At 47.3% G+C, this 20,903-nt stretch overlaps 2 protein-coding genes across 2 annotated transcripts in view; one reads left to right on the top strand and one right to left on the bottom strand.

The window, feature by feature from the left end:
* LOC133447791 (uncharacterized) overlaps positions 1 to 20,903 on the top strand; it is a 779,477-nt gene that overhangs the window by 684,214 nt on the left and 74,360 nt on the right. The gene's annotated exons all lie outside the window — the stretch shown is intronic.
* LOC133447702 (GTPase IMAP family member 4-like) lies at positions 12,057 to 20,161 on the bottom strand. The gene is made up of 2 exons (XM_061726438.1): positions 20,060 to 20,161; positions 12,057 to 14,695 (listed from the first exon to the last, which is right to left on the bottom strand). The coding sequence occupies exons 1-2, from the start codon at positions 20,100 to 20,102 to the stop codon at positions 13,608 to 13,610; spliced, it is 1,131 nt and encodes a 376-aa protein (XP_061582422.1). The 5' UTR covers positions 20,103 to 20,161; the 3' UTR covers positions 12,057 to 13,607.

Genomic DNA, 20,903 nt, shown 5'->3' with positions numbered 1-20,903 from the left:
CTTTATAAACATTTGATAATTAGTTAGAGAGATAGCTTTATAAACACTGGGTGATTAGATCAGATAAAGTTTCATAAACATTTTCGGCACATATTAAGGTATTTATAATTTTTGATCTGCTAGTCTCAATGAGTTACAGTCACACATCGGTGATCGTTTCTTTTTTTTCTTTTCTTTTCCCCCTCTTCTCTATCTCTTTTTCTGTTTTCTTTTTTCTTTTAATTATGGTTAGAATTATTTCCCTCCCCCTCACCCCACCCCAATTGTCACACTCCTTTTTTCCTCTTTCCCTCCATGTCTCACTCTGCTGCACTTTCCGGTTGGTTAATTGGTACAAACATACATTTAGATTAACATGGCACACACACATCCAACTCCTGCAACATTACCATTTACATGTAATGTTATTTTCAGTGATTGGATTATGGATAAATTAAAGTTCGTCACCTGGAACGTAAACGGGGCCGGGAACACAGTAAAGAGATTAAAACTTCTTAATCAAATTCAAACTCTGCAGGCAGACATTGTTTTACTACAAGAAACACACTTAGTTAAAGCTTCAGCAGATGCATTGGCCACGCCAGAATTTCCGCACGCTTTTTCCGCCTGTTACAACTCCAGACAAAGAGGGGTAGCAATTCTCATTAATAAAAGAGTAAATTTCACTGTAAAGGACACACACATTGACTCAGAGGGTAGATATTTAATTTTAGTCTTGCAAATTCAAAGCTTGAATTTATGTATTTCTAATGTATATGGTCCAAATGTTGATGACTCCTCGTTTTTTCACTCTTTTTTCACCTCACTTTCTGCTCACCTAGACAACACAGTCATCATCGGAGGAGACTTCAACATGGTTCTGGACCCTGGAGTGGACAGGCTCAGTAATGCAGGCGGACACAGGAGTTGGCAGTCAGCAAGTATTGTTAAGCAATACATGAATGATCTGGGTATTTGCGATACATGGCGCTCTTTACACCCAACCCTTAGGAACTACACTTTTTTCTCAGCCGTTCACCACTCATACTCTAGGTTAGATTATTTTCTAGTCAGTAGCTCTCTGATGAGAGATATCTCAGAATCACAAATACACCCAATCAATATTAGCGATCACGCACCTGTTTCTTTCACTCTGGGGAAGAGGGGGAGCGTATCATCCTCCAAAGTTTGGAGATTTAATACATCATTACTCAAAGACCCCGACTTTACTAACTTTTTTAAGAAAGAATGGGACATTTTTTTGCAAATTAACGACCAGCCGGAAATATCAGCAAGCGTTCTATGGGAAGCTGGGAAAGCAGTAATGCGAGGCAAAATAATTTCCTTTTCGTCAAATAAAAAAAGAAAAGACAACTTAAAAACAAAAGAATTAGAAGGTGAAATAAAGACGCTAGAGGGGGCCTTCCAGACTTCTGCAGATGAACGTATCCTTAGCAAAATAAGGAAAACTAAAATAGAATTAAATAAAATAATTGACGCAAAAACGCAGTTTCTAGTACAAAGGCTTCGCCTGGAAAACTTTGCACATGCTAACAGATCAGGAAAATATTTAGCCAATCAATTAAAAATAAACAAAGAAAAAACAACCATAACATCTATTAAGGACCAGTCAGGGGAAGTTACACATGATCCCTGTTTAATAAATTCAATCTTTAGAGACTTTTACTACAAATTATACTCGTCACAAATTGAACCATCTGATCAATCCATTAATGAGTTTCTTGGAGAAATTAACCTGCCAAAGTTACATCAGGAACAGGTTACGAATTTAGATTCACCACTCTCAATAGGAGAACTCCATGAAGCTCTTCAACATATGCCCAATAATAAAGCTCCGGGCCCAGACGGTTTCCCAGCTGAATTTTATAAGGAATTCTGGAGCATATTAGCACCAACATTTTATAAAATGATTCTAAATATTAGGGAAAATAAAAGCTTACCCTTAAATATGAACTCCGCTAATATTAGTCTTTTATTAAAACCGGATAAAGATCCCTTGCTCCCATCGAGCTACCGCCCAATTTCATTAATAAATGTAGACCTTAAAATAATTAGCAAGGCCCTTACTGAACGTCTGAAAAGAGTCACCCCTTCTATTATACATCCGGATCAAACAGGCTTTATTAAAGGTAGACATTCCTCTACTAATATTCGCAGATTATTAAATATTATAGATTATTCCAGTATCAATAAACAGGAAACTACTATTATATCCTTAGACGCGGAAAAAGCATTCGATAAGGTAAATTGGAAGTTTCTATTGGCAACCTTACATAAATTTGGATTTGGTGAATCTTTCATTGACTGGGTAAAAATATTATACAGCTCTCCCAAGGCACGTGTAAGGACAAATGATCAAATCTCTACAAGTTTTACCTTGCAAAGAGGCACTAGACAGGGTTGCCCTCTATCTCCCTCATTATTTGCAATATTTATCGAACCTTTAGCAGCAGCTATTAGACAAAATCAAAATATTAAAGGTATACAATGCAAAATAGTAGAGCACAAAATAAGTCTTTATGCGGATGACGTACTCCTCTTCCTCCAGAACTCACGATCTTCACTATCACAGACAATCGCACTTATAGAGGGATTTTCATCTCTGTCTGATTATTCTATTAATTGGTCTAAATCCACCGTTTTGTGCGTGAACTGCAATTTTAGGAATATATCCAATACTCAATTACAATCGGGGAACATTAGATATTTAGGCATAAACATCTCCCCTAGGCTGTCAGAGTTAATAAAATTAAATTATGTTCATCTTATAAAGAAAATAGAAGATGATCTTGCTAGATGGAGCTCTCTCCCCATTTCACTCATGGGTAGAATAGCCACCATTAAAATGATGGTTTTACCAAAAGTAAATTATTTTTTCTCAATGATACCATTCAAACCCCCTATTTCCTGGTTTAAATCGCTGGACTCAGGTGTTTCAAAATTTCTGTGGAAAAATAAAACTCCACGCATTAGTTTAAAGACATTGCAGAAATCTAAAGAATATGGAGGTTTAGAGCTACCTAATTTTCAGTATTACTTCCTTGCCAATAAATACAGTATTTATTGGCAGTATATTGTAAAATGGTCAAAAGATCATCCTTTAGATAGTCAATGGCTGGACTCAGAGCAAGTGTTTTGCAACGAACTAGAAATCTCAGAGTTACCATTTATTAGTCAAAGTATCAAACGTCATCAATGTTTCAAAAGCATTAATATTAGCACAACTTTATCAGCTTGGTGGGAATTTCTTAAAGTAGCTAAAATTTCACTTTTTCCATGTGACCGTACACCCATATGGAACAACCCAGACATCGTGAAAAATGATAAAAAGATGGTTAACTTCGTTCAATGGAGAGATCAAGGAATACGGTATTTACAGCACGTAATTGTAGGAGGACAGTTTGTACCTTTCAATACACTTATGGTTCAATACGGAGTTAGCAGGAGTGCCACGGGGTGGCGCCATTCCCAGGTATCTATGTCTTATGTTGTCAGTATGAATGGGAGGATGTTGGACCGTTTCCCCCTCCGTCTGGGGGCTCCGGCGGCTCCGGGGGCGCCCGTGGAGGTACGGTGGGGCCCTGGCCCGGCTCGGGGGGCCGGCCCCCGTCTACTGGATGGCCGGTGGGGGGACGTGGGTGTCTTATCAGGGCCGGCTTTGCTGGTCCTGCCTCCTGGCTTCGGCCTCCGCTCCCCCTCTTGCCCCCCCTACACGATTCATACGCACATAGGCGAAAGGCGGGGGGTCCGGGTCGTGGGGGGCACTGTCCCGCGTGGCCCGGCACTCCCCGCCTCACGGTTTTAACAGGAAACTAGACACTGCACATTCAACACTTTATAAATACACTTGACAAGGACACGTAGTTCGGGAGGGGGGGGGGGTTGGTGTCAATCGATACTTGGCCCTCCCTCCTCCCTGTTTTTATGGCATTAATCACATGCACTCAACACAAGGGGCGGGAGGGGGTCCCACATCACCCGCGTTCCCTCACCGGCCTGGGCCTCGGACAGGTGGGTCGGGTTACCCGGGCCTGGCGGGGCCCGCCGTGCAGCCTGGGGTGCCTTCTGGCGGTGCTGGACCCCCCCGGGGAGGGGGAAACGGTGCGTGATTGTATGTCTGTGTCGGTGAGAATGCGGTATGGAAGGGTCCTGCCATGGAGGATTTGAGCCTCCATTGGCAGGACATCAAAAACTTAATAATTTATCAATATTATATTATACAAAGATGGTTATTATTATTATTATTATTATTAGTATTATTATTATTATTATGTATAGTATATTATATTATTATTAGTATAGGTATCGGATAGGTGAATGGATGAATGAATGGGATGCCTGGGTCTGGGGCCCTCCGTTGTCGGGCCTGCGCGGGTGTCGCCTTGTTGGGGGGGTTCCCTCTCTCCGGGCCCGTCTCCGGTCCCCCCCGCTGCCTCTACGGCGGGGCGCCCCTCTGGTCTTGGAGGGCCACTTTCGTGGGGGACGGGTGCGCCTGCCCGCGTCGGCGGCCGGGGCGGCTCTGTCTCTCCGGGCAGGCTGGCCCCCTGCCGGGTGGGGGTCGTTGGCCTGAAGGGTGAGGGCCTCCTGGCCGCGTGTCCGGCCCGGACCGGGTGGCCGGGGATTGCCTGGGTCGCGGTCCGCCGCCGCGGGATCCCTGGCTGCTTCTTTCCGCGCCGTGGGGGCCCCGCCCGCGGGCCCCCTCGGCCGCCGCCGGGTGGGGGGGGGGCCTCGCAGGCGGTGGGTTGCCTCCCTCCTACTTCTCCCCTCTGTGGGGTTTGCCGGTGGCCTGGGTTCCGGGCTCTTCCTTGTCGGCCTCTGGTCTCGCGGGTGGCGGGGTCGCTCCCCCCCCTCCCCCACTATAGATACACTTCAGGTGGAGCTTTGTTTGGTTTATTACACACACACACACACACACACACACACACACACACACACACACACATACACACATATAGTCATTTAGTCACATGCACACTCACACACACACACACACACACACACACACACACACACACACACACACACACACACACACACACACGCATGATCATATACATACACACACACACACATAGACATACACACTGGCTTGTTCACCTGCATGCTGGCTCTCTAGTTTTTGGGTTTAGGTAGCGGTAGCGATAGCTTAGCTCAGACTGCGATCAGATCTCAAGATTTAGGTCAATTGCTGTTCGTGTTTTGGTTGGCTCCGTGCCGGTTTCGTGCTTTGTTTGTGGTTTTTTGTTGCAGATTTCCAGTGCTTGACGTGTGTCTCCGTGTGTTCCTGCTTCCTGGATTGGCAGTGGATGTCGTCACCCCCCCCCCCCACCCCCTCCCCCCCCCCCCCCCCAAAAAAAAAAAAAAAAAACACTGGGTTTGTATGTGTATATTTATGTATGTGTACGCATATGTGTGCGTATATATATGTATATATTACATATAGTAATAATGCACATATATACACTTTTGGTTTCTACCGTCATGGTATCAATCAATAATATGTGTGCAGACAAGGTAAAAAAAAAAAAAAAAAAAAAAAAAGTAATCGGGTAGCAACACCTAGATAACCCGTTCACAGTCGGAATGTTAACGCCATGTACACGGAGAAATCGGATATTGCAGTCTGCGCATGCTCGAGAATTTCCTCTGGGGCATTCACCCGGAAGTAAAATGAGACGGCGCGTGTTAAATAGTTGTTTAAACACCTTAAAAAAGATTGCGATAGAGATGGCAGAGATGGCCTTCATCAGGACACCGGAGCAGATCAAAATAAAGTGGAAAAATATATGGAAGGCGTACATTGGCGCCAAACAAAACAACCGTCAACCGGAAGTGGCTCTTTGTTGAAATGGTTACCATGTTTACAGCGCCACCTAGCTTCACGGAGTCAGCCATGCTCTGGACATTTCTCTGAACAGCATGTAAACTCAGACAAGTGATTGGGTCTTCTGGAAGCCTTTATCTGATACGATCAGAAATCCTATTTCTTTGCTGCATGTAAACGTACTGAGTGAAAGTGTTTTAACCTTTTGCATCATCTGCTGGTTTGGGAATGCTTCTGAGGCACAAAAGAGGTCTGTTAGGAGGACAGTAACAACAGCCAGCAAACTGTTAGGAACCACCCTACCCTGCCTCCAAAGCATATACAGAGACCGGGTATCAGCTCTGCGTTATCTATCTATCTATCTATCTATCTATCTATCTATCTATCTATCTATCTATCTATCTATCTATCTATCTATCTATCTATCTATCTATCTATCTATCTATCTATCTATCTATCTATCTATCGTATTTTCACGACCATTCGGCGCACCATGTGAAAAGGCGCACCCTCATTTTTGTGTGTCATTTTTGGATTTAAAACACACATACGGCGCACCAACCCAAAAGGCGCAGTCTACGGACACGGAGCTGCACACACGCGCGCGGCAAAACACACGCTGCTGAACACACACACAAGCACACAAGTGTGCTTATTTAAAAATAGAGCAGGAGCAAAACTTACTTTGATTGTATTTTATTTCAGTTTTTCCATTAATCAAACCCTTCAAAGTCCTCATCCTCTGTTTCTGCATTAAAGAGCTCCGCTAATTCAGCTGCGCAAGTCCGAATTTCCTCGGTGTCAGTCACTTTCTGTGCCGTGTGGCCCCTTGGAAATCCCGGCTTTTGCAAAATCCCGAAGAACAGTCCCAGCTGACGTTAGCCCACGCATGGTGTGTGAAAAGAAACCACCGGGTCGCCGCACATAGACCTGCCTCAGCCACTTGATCATCATCCCTTCATCCAGCCCTTTTCATTCGCTTGTGTGGATCCCCACCGCGCCTCTCCACCGCGCGTGTCCCGTCTATCCACCGCGCTGGTCCCGTCTCTCCACCGCGCTGGTTCCGTCTATCCACCGCGCTGGTTCCGTCTATCCACCGCTCTGGTCCCGTCTATCCACCGCGCTGGTTCCGTCTATCCACCGCGCGGGTCCGTCTATCCACCGCTCTGGTCCCGTCTATCCACCGCGCTGGTTCCGTCTATCCACCGCGCGGGTCCGTCTCTCCCCAGCGCGGGTCCCGTCTATCCACCGCGCTGGTTCCGTCTATCACCGCGCGGGTCCCCGTTAACTCCACCGTGTGATTCACCGGCATGTGGAACGTGAGCGGCACCCCGTCCATGTTGGTGATGTGTCTGGGCTGGATGTGTTTGTCGGTGATGTGTCGGCTGCAGAATGAGTGGAAGCTCTCCATCTGTTCCATGTAATCTGCTGGGCGCTGCTGCTGCGCTGGCACCGTTTCCTGAAGCGAAAGCACCAAGACGGACCTCCATGAAAATGTTAAATTTTCATTTCTTCCGCCAGCGCTACTGTGCTTCACACCCCCCCTTCCCCCTTTAACTTCTGAAGATGGTCTCATTCACGTCCGCAACTCACACGCCCCCCTTCTCCCTTTACCCTTCTCATGGTGGCCGTCGTCTTACATTACCGTAATACAGGTATGTTCTGTTATCTGTGGCGGCGATGGACCGGCTGGGGCGGTCCCCGGAGGACTACCGCCGCCGGTTCAGGGAGCTCCAGCTGGGGCCGACGGACCGCCCCTTCACCTTCGCCACCAGCTCCACGACGCGGCGGTGTGATGGCTGCGAGGGGGAGAAGCGGCTCATGCAGCAGGTGGTACTGGAGCAATTCGTCCAGGGGCTCCCCACCCGGACGGCGGCGTGGGTCCGCTGCCATCGCCCGGGGACCCTGCAGGTTGCCATCACCCTGGCCGAGGACCACCTGGCGGTCCATCCGGCGGCCGCAGCAGCGGCGGGACCCGCAGCGCGTCCCATTCCTGCGCCGCGCCGGAGGTTCGCCGCGGCAGGGGGTCCGCCAACACCGAATAATGCTTCTCCTTTTTCTCCTCCCCAGAGCTCGCACCCGGTTCCACCCGCGCCAGCTGACCCGGCGGGGGCCCTTCAAACGCCTGGGCAGGGCTGCTGGCGGTGCGGCCAGCCCGGACACATCAGGCGGGACTGCCCGCTGATGGAGGTGGGCCAGGTGATCCGGGTGGCCGGTCCGCCAGCATCCTCCCCAGACTCAGGAGGGACATACCGGGTTCCGGTAAGGATCCGTGGGGGTATACACTCGTACCCCGTGGTGCCAGTGGAAATTCGACACAAGGGGAAAAAGCATAGATTAAAGGCTGCGGTTAGCTCCCGCCTTTTGCATCCTCTGATTCTAGGACTCGATTGGCCGGGGTTTGGAAATTTGGTGAGTCAGTGTGTGGGGATGCAATCACGGCAGACAGGGACATGCGGTATGTGCGCTGTGCTCAGCGGTGACGCAAAGTTGTCCGACGCTGCAGACGGAGAGGGAGAGGGACCCGCGGAGGCTCCGGTGGAGGCTCGGCGGGACCCGCTGCACTCTATGGAAGATTTTCCACTCGAGCAGTCTCGTGATGATACTCTACGCTCAGCCTTCGACCAAGTGATACAGATTGATGGTCACAAGGTGCACCCTGATGCAGCGCTCACATATCCGCACTTTGCATTGCATAGGGACAGGTTATATCGAGTGAGCCGTGACACTAAATCTGGTCGGATTATTACCCAGTTGTTGGTACCGAAGAACCGCCGGGAAATGGTTTTCCAGGCGGCTCATTATAACCCGATGGCTGGTCACATGGGGTGCGACAAAACACTGGCCCGCATAATGGACCGATTTTATTGGCCGGGCATTTGGGGGGAGGTGCGCCGCTGGTGCGCCTCCTGTCCCGAATGCCAGCTAGTTAACTCCCCGGCTGTGCCAAAAGCGCCTTTGCAGCCGTTGCCATTAATGGAGGTTCCATTTGAGCGGGTCGCCATGGACCTCATCGGTCCATTTCAGCGGAGCGCACGGGGATATCGTTTTGTACTAGTCCTGACGGATTATGCAACACGTTATCCAGAGGTAGTGCCGCTGCGCACCATCTCGGCAACGAGTGTGGCGCGGGCGCTGCTTCAGGTCATCTCCCGCGTCGGGATCCCGAAAGAGATTCTGACAGACCAGGGCACGCAGTTCATGTCACGAACACTGAGGGAACTTTACGGATTACTGGCCATTACGTCGGTTAGGACCTCCGTTTATCATCCCCAGACGGATGGTTTATGCGAGCGTTTTAACCGGACGCTTAAGGCCATGATCCGTAAGTTCATTCACGAGGACGCTCGGAATTGGGATAGGTGGCTTGATCCTCTGCTGTTTGCAGTGCGTGAGGTTCCCCAGGCCTCGACAGGGTTTTCCCCCTTTGAGCTGCTGTTTGGCAGAACACCACGTGGGGTTTTGGACCTGGTTAAGGAAAACTGGGAGGATGGTCCAAGCCCCGGTAAAAATGAGGTTCAGCACGTCTTGGAGCTGAGAGCAAAACTCCATACACTGGGGAGGCTATCACGGGAGAATATGCTCTCAGCCCAGGAGCGGCAACAACGGCTGTACAACAGAGGAGCCAGGCTGAGAAATTTCACTCCGGGAGACAAAGTACTTGTATTGCTGCCCACTTCTAGCTCCAAATTACTTGCCAAGTGGCAAGGGCCCTTCGTGGTCACACGGCGAGTGGGGGACGTGGACTATGAGGTGGTGCGTCCTGACAGGGGTGGAGCGACACAGTTATGTCAACCTCCTTAAAGCCTGGAGGGAGGCGGTGCCGGTCGCTCTGGTGATGCAGGTAAGAGAGAGAGATGAGTTGGGGCCTGAGGTGCCAAACTCGGCGAATCCAGCCTCGCTCACTTGTGGGGACCAGCTCTCCGCGTCCCAGAGGGCCGACCTGGCCTCGTTGCAACAGCGGTTTGCTGATGTGTTCTCTCCCTTACCAGGACGCACAAACCTCATAGAGCACCAGATTGTGACACGCCCGGGGGTGACGGTGCGCTCACGTCCCTATCGTCTGCCTGAACACAAACGCAAAGTGGTGAAGGCCGAATTGGACGCCATGCTGGCAATGGGGGTAATAGAAGAGTCCCACAGTGGCTGGTCTAGTCCCATCGTTCTGGTGCGGAAGAAAGACGGGTCTATACGCTTCTGTGTGGACTATCGCAAGGTGAATGAGGTGTCACGTTTTGACGCGTACCCGATGCCTCGGGTCGACGAGCTCCTGGATCGGCTGGGCACGGCTCGCTTTTTCACGACACTGGATTTGACCAAGGGCTACTGGCAGATTCCCATGTCTCCAGAGTCTAAGGAGATCACGGCTTTCTCCACTCCGTACGGTTTGTACCAATTTCGCACACTTCCGTTCGGCTTGTTCGGAGCCCCTGCCACGTTTCAGCGTCTCATGGACAGAGTGCTGCGCCCGCATGCTGCATATGCTGCCGCCTATCTGGATGATGTCATCATCTACAGTGACAGCTGGGCGGAGCATGTGCGGCAGGTGGGTGCGGTGCTCGGTTCACTGAGACAGGCGGGGCTCACGGCCAACCCGAAGAAGTGTGTGGTTGGACGGAGGGAGGTACGGTATCTGGGGTACCACTTGGGAGGCGGGCAGGTGCGTCCCCAGGTAGACAAGACAGCTGCGATTGCGGCCTGCCCAAGACCCAAGACCAAAAAGGAGGTTAGGCAGTTCTTGGGGCTGGCGGGGTATTATCGGCGGTTCATTCCGGACTTTGCCGATCTGTCCAGCCCCCTGACTGACCTGACCCGAAAGGGTGCCTCAGATCCGGTCCAGTGGACGGAGCAGTGCCAGCAGGTGTTTGAGAGGGTGAAACAGGCCCTCTGTGGGGAGCCGCTCATTTATACTCCTGACTTTTCTCTCCCTTTTGGCTAGGCCGGACGGTCCCCGGCCTGAGTCGGGCGATGGGGGTATGTGGCAGGGTGCAGGATTGGGGAGTGGTCTGCAGGGGAGAGAGGGAGTGCGGGGGAGTGGCGCACAGGTGACGCGGCTGGAACAGCTGACGGTACACAGGTGTGTCTAATCACTCTCTGTGTATTTCAGTAGGGTGTGGGCTCTGGAGACGGGAGAAGGACGGAAGCAGAGCAGAGGGGACGAGCAGCTCGGCTGACGAAGCCTCTGAGTGTTTGTGCACGAAAGACAAATAAAGTCCTGCAAAGATCCCGGTGTCCGCTGTCTCTGTGACCCCCGTAGCACACGCGGTGTTACACTATCTATCCATCCATCCATCCATCCATCCATCCATCCATCCATCCATCCATCCATCCAAATAGACTTTTCTAACAGATACTATTAGTATTATTTGTATAGTAATGTGATGTTCATCATGTAAACTTGTTCTCTTTGTCTCTGGTGATATTTCTCCCTTTGAAAGTATCCCTGCAGAGCATCGTAGCAGCACTCATTTACTGAGTACTGCCTCCTCATTTACTGACTAGGCTTTTTCTGAAATAAATGTGTTGAAAGTAGGCCTGCTTCTGAAAATCTCCCAATATTTATGGATTTTAAATTACATGGTGTTAAAGCGCCATCTTGTGGTTTTTGTAGGAACTTTTGTAATTGTGAGTTTTGATGCCATAACACAGTGGTCAGACAAGCAGTTAGGTAACTGACTTCCTCTGTATACACAAGAACACACTTATTAACGCAGCAACCGTCATTTTAAAGGGCAACAACAAGTGACGCTTTATTACTTCTTCCTCTTGAAACTTCCACCTTATCCCACCTCTGTTTGGATGTGTGTGGAACATTTTATCTTCCATGTTTTCTCATTGTCATTATTTTTGAATTGTATTTTGAATATGTTCATGTTTTAAATAAAGCTGGAAAACAATCTGATATACAGTAAGGGTGTTCTTTTTTAATTTGATGCCTTCTACAGGTAAAACGTGTTTTTCATAGGTAGAAATCATGTCCCTGTTTGTTTTCATAGGAACAGAGGATAACATTTCCAATTTCAAGTTGCCACTTGAGACATGTGGAAACACATGTGAATGCCAGGTGTGAAGAGAAGCTCAGAGCTATCCACTAGAGATCAGGTCGCTCAGGACACATTTTAAAGCCAATACTCTAAACTCAGGAAAGCATATTCCTCTGTTATGTTCTCATACTCAAACAAATAATAATAATGCCATTAATGAAGGTCAGGTTGTAATATTTACATCTTTATTTCAATTGTTAATCATGAAAAGATTAGTCATGATCACAAAACATAACATGAAACATAACATGAAACATGACATCAAAAGCATGTGAAAACATTGTTCTAGTCATGAACATAGTTATGAACCAGAAAACCTGAGCAACCAAAGTATTTTATTACAGAAAATGTGGTCTAAAAATATGAATAATTAGCAAATAACCACAGCAATTATTAGTACAATGGAAAGACTATGAAACTAGTAGTGACTTTATTGTCACAAAGCATCTACTGTAGCTGTATTTCTGTTGCTATAATTATAAAGGATAATTAAAGCTGCAAGCAGCGATGAACACGCACCCTTGTGCACGTTCAGGCATGCTGCAGTGGAAGTGCTTGTATGACTTCCATGTAGATGTTTTCAGGCTTGAGGCACAAAGTTTTCTAGGGGGCGCTGTTGAGCCGTTAGACCACGCCCATTAATGCACACCATTAAAATTTGGTGACTTTTGGGGCACGTTTAGGGGGGCAAAAAGGCCCTCATTTCATCGGAAGAAAGAAAGAAAGAAAGAAAGAAAGAAAGAAAGAAAGAAATCCTACAGATACAATAGTATGGGGGGACTAGAGAGGGAAAAAAGGAGGTGTCTTTATATATCTGTAGGTGAAGTTTAACTACATTTTATATTGTTTCTGAGCAGGTGTTTTAAACTTTTAAATTCCTGTAGCCAACTTTGAACGCGCTTCCTGTTTTAAGCAGTAACCACTGGTTCACCATGTTTCACCAGCAGATGCTATTTTCAACTATTTTATAGGCTGTTTTTTTCTTTCTTTTTTAATCCCAATTTTTTTCCCCCATTTTGCTCCTCACTCCTGGGCATTGCTCCCTTTACCAATCACTGAGCTCAGGTCTCCTTCTTATCCTGAGGAGTGAGCATCTTCTTTTCACCAGACAGGTTGGGACTTCTCTGGCTGGACGTAGCTCATGGAAGGATCAAGTTATTCTTGATTATCTGGCCAGATCCTCCCCACCCCATCTAGCTGGCCAGAGGGGGAATGTATAGCCCAGGACTGTGTGCATGTTTTTGTGAGGGAAGCTAACATTAGCACAGGAACAGGAACACAGGGAGAACATGCAAACTCCACACAGGAAGGCCCTTTCACCAACCCCAACCAGGGTGTGACCGCTGAAGTCAAGGCAGGAATTGAACCCAGGAACTTGTTGCTGTGAGATGGCTGCACTATCCGCGCAACGGCAGCAAATTTTATCCATCCATCATCTATGCTTTATCCTTTTGAAGGGTCAGAGGGGTCTGCTGGAGCCTATCCCAGCTATTTTCAGGCGAGAAGCGGGGGTTACACCCTGGACAGGTCGCCAGTCCATCGCAGGGCCACATATTCAGACAAACAACCAAACACACTCACACTCACACCTACGGGCAATTTAGAGTCACAGATTAACCTAGCATTCATGTTTTTGGGCTGTGGGAGGAAACCAGAGTACCAGGAGGAAACCCACGCAAGGACGGGGAGAACTCAACTGGGAGTCGAACCGGGAACCTTCTTGCTGTGAGTCAACAGTGCTAACCACTAAGCCACCGTCGCCACACGATTTTAATGAAACCAAAAACATGCTTCCCAGCTTGTATTAGGTGATAGACAGGATTTCCCTTCTCCGCTCGTGTTCTGGCCTCAGTCTCATATTTGGACTGCAGTTTCTCCTTTTGCTCTCTGACTTCCTGTTCCTGCTGCTCTTTTAATTTATCCTTCATAACTGACAACTCCTTTTGTCTATCCCATCTCTCTTTCTCTCTTTCTGCATCTCTCCACTCCATCTCTCTCTTTTTCATCTCATCCATCTCCTCCTTCATCCTCTTCCTCTCCTCCTCTCTCTCCTTCTTTTCCCTCTCTCTCTCAGCCTGGAGTTGCATGTTGATTTTCTCCATCTCTTTTTCATACTTTTCTTGCAGTTTTCTCTCCAGTTCTTCTTTCTCTCTACGGATTTTCTCTTCCTTCTCTCTCAATATGCTTTGTTTTTTCTCTTCAATTGCCCTCTCGGCCTCCTGGAACATCTCGTTGGTGTAATGGCTTCCTCCGTTCTTCTGCACAATATTTCTGATCTTCTGGAGCAGTAGAGTAACTTGAGGTTTCTTATCTTTCAGGTCGTTATTGAAGACATGGTACTGGCCGTTACATCTGGCTACAAGCTCCTGTAACTCTGGACTCTCAGATAGGAATTCTTCAATAGTGGTGTCTTTAAGGACGTCTCCATGAGTGAAGAGGACCATGCTGTATTTGTCAGCAGCCTGGCCAAAGATATCTTGAATCTTCTGCACCGTCTGCTGTTCCTCGTCAGTGAACCTGCCCAGAGCAATGACCACCAGGAAGATATGGGGTCCAGGAGCAGCATAGGTGATACACTGGCTCAAATCTTTGGTTGTCTTCTCCTGACCAAACCTGGTGTCAAACAGGCCCGGGGTGTCAGTGACAGCAACTGGTTGTCCATCCACCACAGTTTTATCTTTAGAACAATCCACAGTCAAAGACCGCGGACTGCACTTGGACTGAAAGCGGTCCCATCCCAGAATGGTGTTTCCAGTAGCACTCTTCCCTACTCCAGTCCTCCCCACCATCACGATCCTCAGCTCAGCATCATTCATGAGGTTGGATCCTGTGAACAAGAATGTTTGAGACTGATTTAGCATGTCACAGTTTTACAAATTAATTTACCCCTCAGACGAAAACACAATGGTTTTGAACGACCTAAGAAGGGAGGAAGTAAATAGTGAATCAACAGCAGTGAATCAACATGTACTTGTAGAGGAGTCACAAGTTCATTGAGAACTTTTGCAAACTTCTTTCCGTGAAATACTGGCTCGACAGACTTACCTGTCATTTCAGCAACTACAAGAAGGTGGAAGAACATTCTCTATTACAGGCCATGCTAACAGACTTATTCGTTTGTGTTTCATTGGTGTTGATCGGTGTACAGGACCGTCGTGGTGAAGAAGGAGCTGAGTCGAAAGGCGAAAGTGAATCGTTCGATTTACCGGTCAATTTACGCACCTACCCTCACCTATGGTCATGAACTTTGGGTAGTGACCGAAAGGATAAGATTGCGGATACAAGCGGCCGAAATGAGTTTCCTCCGCAGGGTGGCTGGACGCTCCCTTAGAGATGAGTTTCCTCCGCAGGGTGGCTGGACGCTCCCTTAGAGATAAGGTGAGGAGTTTGGTCAGCCGGGAGGAGCTCAGAGTCGAGCCGCTGCTCCTTCACAGTGAGGTCAGCTGAGGTGGCTTGGGCATCTGTATCGGATGCCTCCTGGACGCCTCCCTAGGGACGTGTTCCAGGCATATCCACTGGGAGGAGAGACTATATTTCTCGGCTGGCCTGGGAACGTGGAGGAAGTGTCCGGGGTGAAGGAAGTCTGGAGAAACATATTTTCTCATCAACAAAACAAATTTAAATTTTTTCAAATAACAAAATAACACATTTGAACCATTTTTCAGACAATAAAAGAACTGACAAAATCTGAAGAATTGTTCAAATATGTTATTTTGTTACTTGAAAATTTTAAAATATGTTTATGTAAAATATGATTTGTTGGTGAGAAAATATATTTTTATTATTTTTGTGAGGGGGGATGGCTATATATTGTTTTTCGACACTACCTTGTTCTCTAATATAACATGAATAGTTATAACATGGACACATCTTTTTGGAAGTTATCTTACTCCACATGCAACCCGATTACTAAATGTCCGACATAGGTCCAAAGTAGATGGGGTTCAGGTGTTTGCATGCAGTTTAAAAGTCTGAACGATGTCTTATACAATCAGAAACCCGATTGAACTGCTGCATGTAAACGTACTGACTGAGTGCTACGCGCCGACTAGTGGTGTGAAGGCTGTATTGCTACTGTAGCCTGGCGTGAGCCTGTGAGTCCGAGCTCAGGGCAAAGGAAACGTTAAGGACAAATCGTTTTACACACGGATCGCTTTTACAGATTTGCCGCGGCAGAAGTGTGTCAAAATCCACGTGTACAAAGACAGCCAATCGAGAGCTCCCGGCTGATTTTTTGCGCACACATAAATATGAATACAGACACACAAATCTTTTTACACACACACAAATGTGAATACGGACACACACATCTTTTTACGCACACACAAATGTGAATACAGACAAATGTGAATACACACAAATCTTATTACACACACACAGATTGAGATACGCACACACAAATAATATTGGAACAATAATACCCCCATATGTATCAGAGATGACAAAGAGGAGTACAGGGGCTTGGTGAGGAACTTTGTTGTCTGGTCATCAGCAACCAGAAAAGCCTGTTCAGCAAGAGGCTGCTTCTCTCCATGTGCAGGACCAACAGACTTAGGAACTTCTTTGTCCCCCATATCATCAAACTGTTTAACTTCTCATTGGGGGGGCAACAACAGAAGAACAGAGGGACCAAGTGGCGGTCAGTCAGTCTGTCTAACCAACAACACAAAATGTGCAATAATCTCACCATCCATCCATCCATCCATAAAACAAGACAAGGTCAGAAATAATAGATAAGGAAGAAAGTAAAGTACTTTGATAAAACAACAACAAAGTTAAAAGGGGACCTATTATGAAAAACATGTTTTTTCTTGTTTTAACATATATAAAGTGGTCTCCCCTCACCCTGCCAGCACAGGGAAGATAAAATACCATGGAATTCTGCAGGGTCTGCTCCCCCCCTGACTGAGTCTTCCAGTCACGTGACTTTTTTTGGGCCATTCTGAATCTGCGCCTAGGGTGATGTCACCCTAGGCGCTCATTTCCATAGGTCGGCCCCCGCTGCTGAAACCACGCCCACAACCAGCCAGCTACGCCAGCTGGAGCTCCAGCCAGTGTTTAGAAGCGGTGGCTGTTTCTACAGCGAGGGACAGTTAAGATGAGGTTTTGCATCGACACTTACCCTTATAAAAGGATCAGTACCAACAGTACGGACCCGGCAACTGCACACGAGTCAGCGGTAAGAACGTTATTTTTTTATGTTATTTATATTTGTCTACAAGTATGATCTTTGCATGGGCTAAGTATTTATTTTGCTCGGAGCTCCGGGGCCGCTCACGGACCGGACCGGTGAGGAGCCCCGACGGGTACCGTAATATATTTTTCTTCTGTTCATTTCAGATCTTCCCAGCAAAAGGCTGATTTATGGTTCCGCGTTACACCAACGAAGAGCCTACGGCGTAGGGTCCGTGGCGGGGCGCCTGGAGCGGAGAAGGAGACGCTGCTCCCAGGGAGCTGCTCCGCAGAGGCGGGCCCGAAGACCCGTCTCTGTCCGAAGACCGGGCGGTGGTTCCTCCGGGAGGAACCGCCGCCCGAGCGGGAGCCGAGCGTCGGCTGCCGCTCGGGCAGCGGGCTCCGTCGTTTACTGTTGAAGGAGCGCGGCCAGAGAGCTGCGGGCTCTGCCCGTCGCAGGTGCAGTTCTCCTGGTCTGATTGATCAGGCTCGGATGAATGAAGAAACAGAGGATGGGGATTTCGACGGGTTTGATTAATGTAATAACTTAAATAAAGCACAATCAAACTAAGTTTTGCTCCCGCTCTATTTTTAAATACCACACTTGTGTGTGGTTGTTAGTCTTCCTGTGTGAAGACGAGGTGACTAAAGGCTGATTTATGGTTCTGCGTTTCACCAACGCAGAGCCTACAGCCGGAAATATACTCTACGCACGTAACCTGCGTAGCCTGCGTAGCCTGCTTTGTGTCTGTTCATGCTCCACTGCGTACGTCGCGTACCACCCGAGTAGAGCCTGTCATACCGATGGTGACCGATAGGGGGCAGTAAGCAGAGCAACAGTTGGAAAAGCTACTTATATTAAGTAGCAGAAGTAGTAGCAGCAGCAGCGGTAGCAGATTAGAAAAACGAACACTTTTACAGGACAATATTGGATGATGTAGGAGATTATAACATCGTGTGAATGTGTATGAGTGTGTATGAATGTTTGTGGTGGTCGGAGGGGCCGTTTGGCGCGATATGGCAGCCACGCTTCCGTCAGTCTGCAGGACAGCTGCGGCTACAGACGGAGCTACCACCGGGGAGAATGTGTGTGAATGAATAATGATCTCTGTAAAGCTCTGGGTGCCTAGAAGGAAGCTAAAGAAAACCATAACATTATTATTATTATTATTACTCTTTTTTTAATGTGTATTACTTATTTATATTACTGTTTTACCCCCTTCCCTGTGTGTGTGTGTGTGTGTGTACTTCTGCTACGTGAGTTTCCCCGTTGAGGAGTAATAAAGGACTATTTTATCTTATCTTATTATTATTGCTTATTATCAAAAGTGGATAGTCTTTCCAGACTAATTTATCCAGCATTCTCCTCACCCATCTCAACAAGAATGACGAAACAATAAATCCAGTTAATTTTAGGTTCATATGGAGAAGTAGATGTCAATATAAGAAAGATTAACATGGTAAAAAAATGTATTGTTCCTAATATGATTCCAAGTCATTCAATAGTATTTTTATTGAAAAACAGAGTATTTAAAATAAAATAAGTCCCGTCAATTGACTCCCGGCTCCCGGCTCAGCTTCCTCCCGGCTCCGGGAGGCACCGAGGCTCGGCGCGTACCTCCGCCGGGGCTCGGCCGCCGGGGCTCCGCGGCCGGGGCTAGGCGGCCGGGGCTCGGCCACCGGGGCTCGGCCACCGGGGCTCGGCGGCCGGGGCTCGGCCACCGGGGCTCGGCCGCCGGGGGTTGTCCGGGGCTCGGCGGCCGGGGCTCGCCATCCGCGGTACTCCCGGGGACTCTAGTCCCGCAGCACCAGTGAGTATTTTGACCGGAGAGATTATAAAATACCGGACTTCGGCATATTTTACCGGACAACGGAAACCCTGGGGGGAAGTTAAATATTGCATAAATATATGCACGGGGAACTTTCTCCAGGGGAGAGCAGCATAGTCGTGCCAGCTGGGATCAGACCGGGAACAGCGATACTAGCGGCCAGAGCGAGAACTGCAGGTCGCGTACGCGTTCAGTGTCTTTTTGAGAACGTGCACGTCGACGCGTCAAATGTACGCAGGATACGCAGGATACGCGAGACGTGACGTCACGCGTATCCTGCGTCTCGCGTACGCGTTCTGAACTGCAAGTATAAACGCGGCTTTAGGCGTAGGGTACGCGTCGATTTAACGCAGAACCGTAAATCAGGCTTTTAGATCCGTGTAACTGAATGCCAGGTTTATGCTCCTCCCCTGCTACACGTCATTCAGGGAGCCAATCAGCACAGAGCCTCATTATCATACCCCCCCCCCTTCCCTTAGAATGAAGCACAGAAAAAGGGGTTAGAAGCGGTAAAACTATAGACATGGCTCACAGGCTGAATTTCTGATGTATGTAGAAAAAACAAGCTTTAGATTGTTTTTAAGACATTCAAGGCCTTTTTAAAATATACATTAAATGCCATAATATGTCCCCTTTAAGATACCATCTAAATTTATTTTTCAGACTTTTTATCAAGACAAAAAAAAACACAGTGATGGTAGTAGAGACAGTGGGATTAACTGATTAACTGTGGATTGTCTGGACATTGATTGTTGTTGGCTAGTTACTCTCCCATGTTTTAATAATAGACATCAGCTATAGAAAACCCATATAAGTCGACATCCAGATAAGAAGAAGATACAATTGAATGTTGCAATGTTCAGAACCAAATGACTCTGAGCAAACACCAGTATTTAGTGGGACCCCCTCAGAACTAAGCACTAGTTGAACTCTTTCAGCATTCCATTCTGTTCAGGTTTAAGAGAGCCTGCGTCATGTCATTCCTGTTCGTATCTTGAAGGGACCAAGAAATAAATATGGATTTCATTAAAACTTTCATAAAAGAAGAAACCTTTAGTAAGTTATTTCATGGTTTCCAAGAACAAATATGTCCATGTTTCCATCTGCAGGAGTTGGATTTATTCAAACTTGATTCATCAGTGATCACTGACGCATGAACTGTAACACACAGAAAGAAAAATCCTTCTTACCAAAGTTTCTGGTCATGTTGGTGTTGAAATGATGTTCTTCCATGTTTTGGTTGAAGAGTGCAGCGTAGATTCTTCAGCTCAAGTGAAAAAAGTAGATCTGTGTGATCATGAAATGTCTCCCACATGCATGCAGCCTTTAATATGGACAAATAAACCACACCCACACATTCCTGTTGTACAAAGTGAAAGTGAAACTCAAGTGCAGCCGGTTGCAGCTGGCTTCTGCGTTGTGTTAAAAATAAACTCAGGAAGACACCACTTATTCAAACATAACAACAAAACAATATGCAGAATTAATAGTCTCTGGAAGCTTCTCCTCTTTGCCAAACAGCTCCCTGACGGGAGGAAGTAAATGGGTACTGAATGAACATCAGTGACGTGCGGTGAGATTCATGGATGGGGAGGCACTGACTTCATCAGTCAGATTTACAAGCATATGAACCCTCCAGAGCAACTTATTCACCATTTGAATGGCAGCAGTTAACTGGTTATGTTTAAAACCTCCTATCGTCATTCACATACAAATGCTTTACACATACAAACCGTAGCGCACAAAAAGCATATTCAATTAAAAAAAAAGTTATTATGGTCTTACCTTTACTTATAAATGAAGTCCATGCGCCGCTCCTCTGAACAAAAGCAGCGATGACTTGATTGTAGAAGTCTTCCTTATCTTCCTTCAGTTTTAGTACTGTTGCGACTGTATGTTTTGAGTCTTTTAAGTGCTGAGAATGACCTCTGCACGGATGCTATAGTAGCTGGAACAGTTAGCATGAGCTGGAGCAACTTTGTCACCTCAGGAACAGTTGGAATGAATTCGTTCCGGGCCAAAAAGCTGAGAAGC

This window comes from Cololabis saira, chromosome 1 (genome assembly GCF_033807715.1).
Source record: "Cololabis saira isolate AMF1-May2022 chromosome 1, fColSai1.1, whole genome shotgun sequence".
In the NCBI taxonomy this organism is placed as follows: domain Eukaryota; kingdom Metazoa; phylum Chordata; class Actinopteri; order Beloniformes; family Belonidae; genus Cololabis; species Cololabis saira.
Note: the sequence above shows the minus strand (reverse complement) of the source record. Positions and strands in the feature narration are given on the sequence as shown.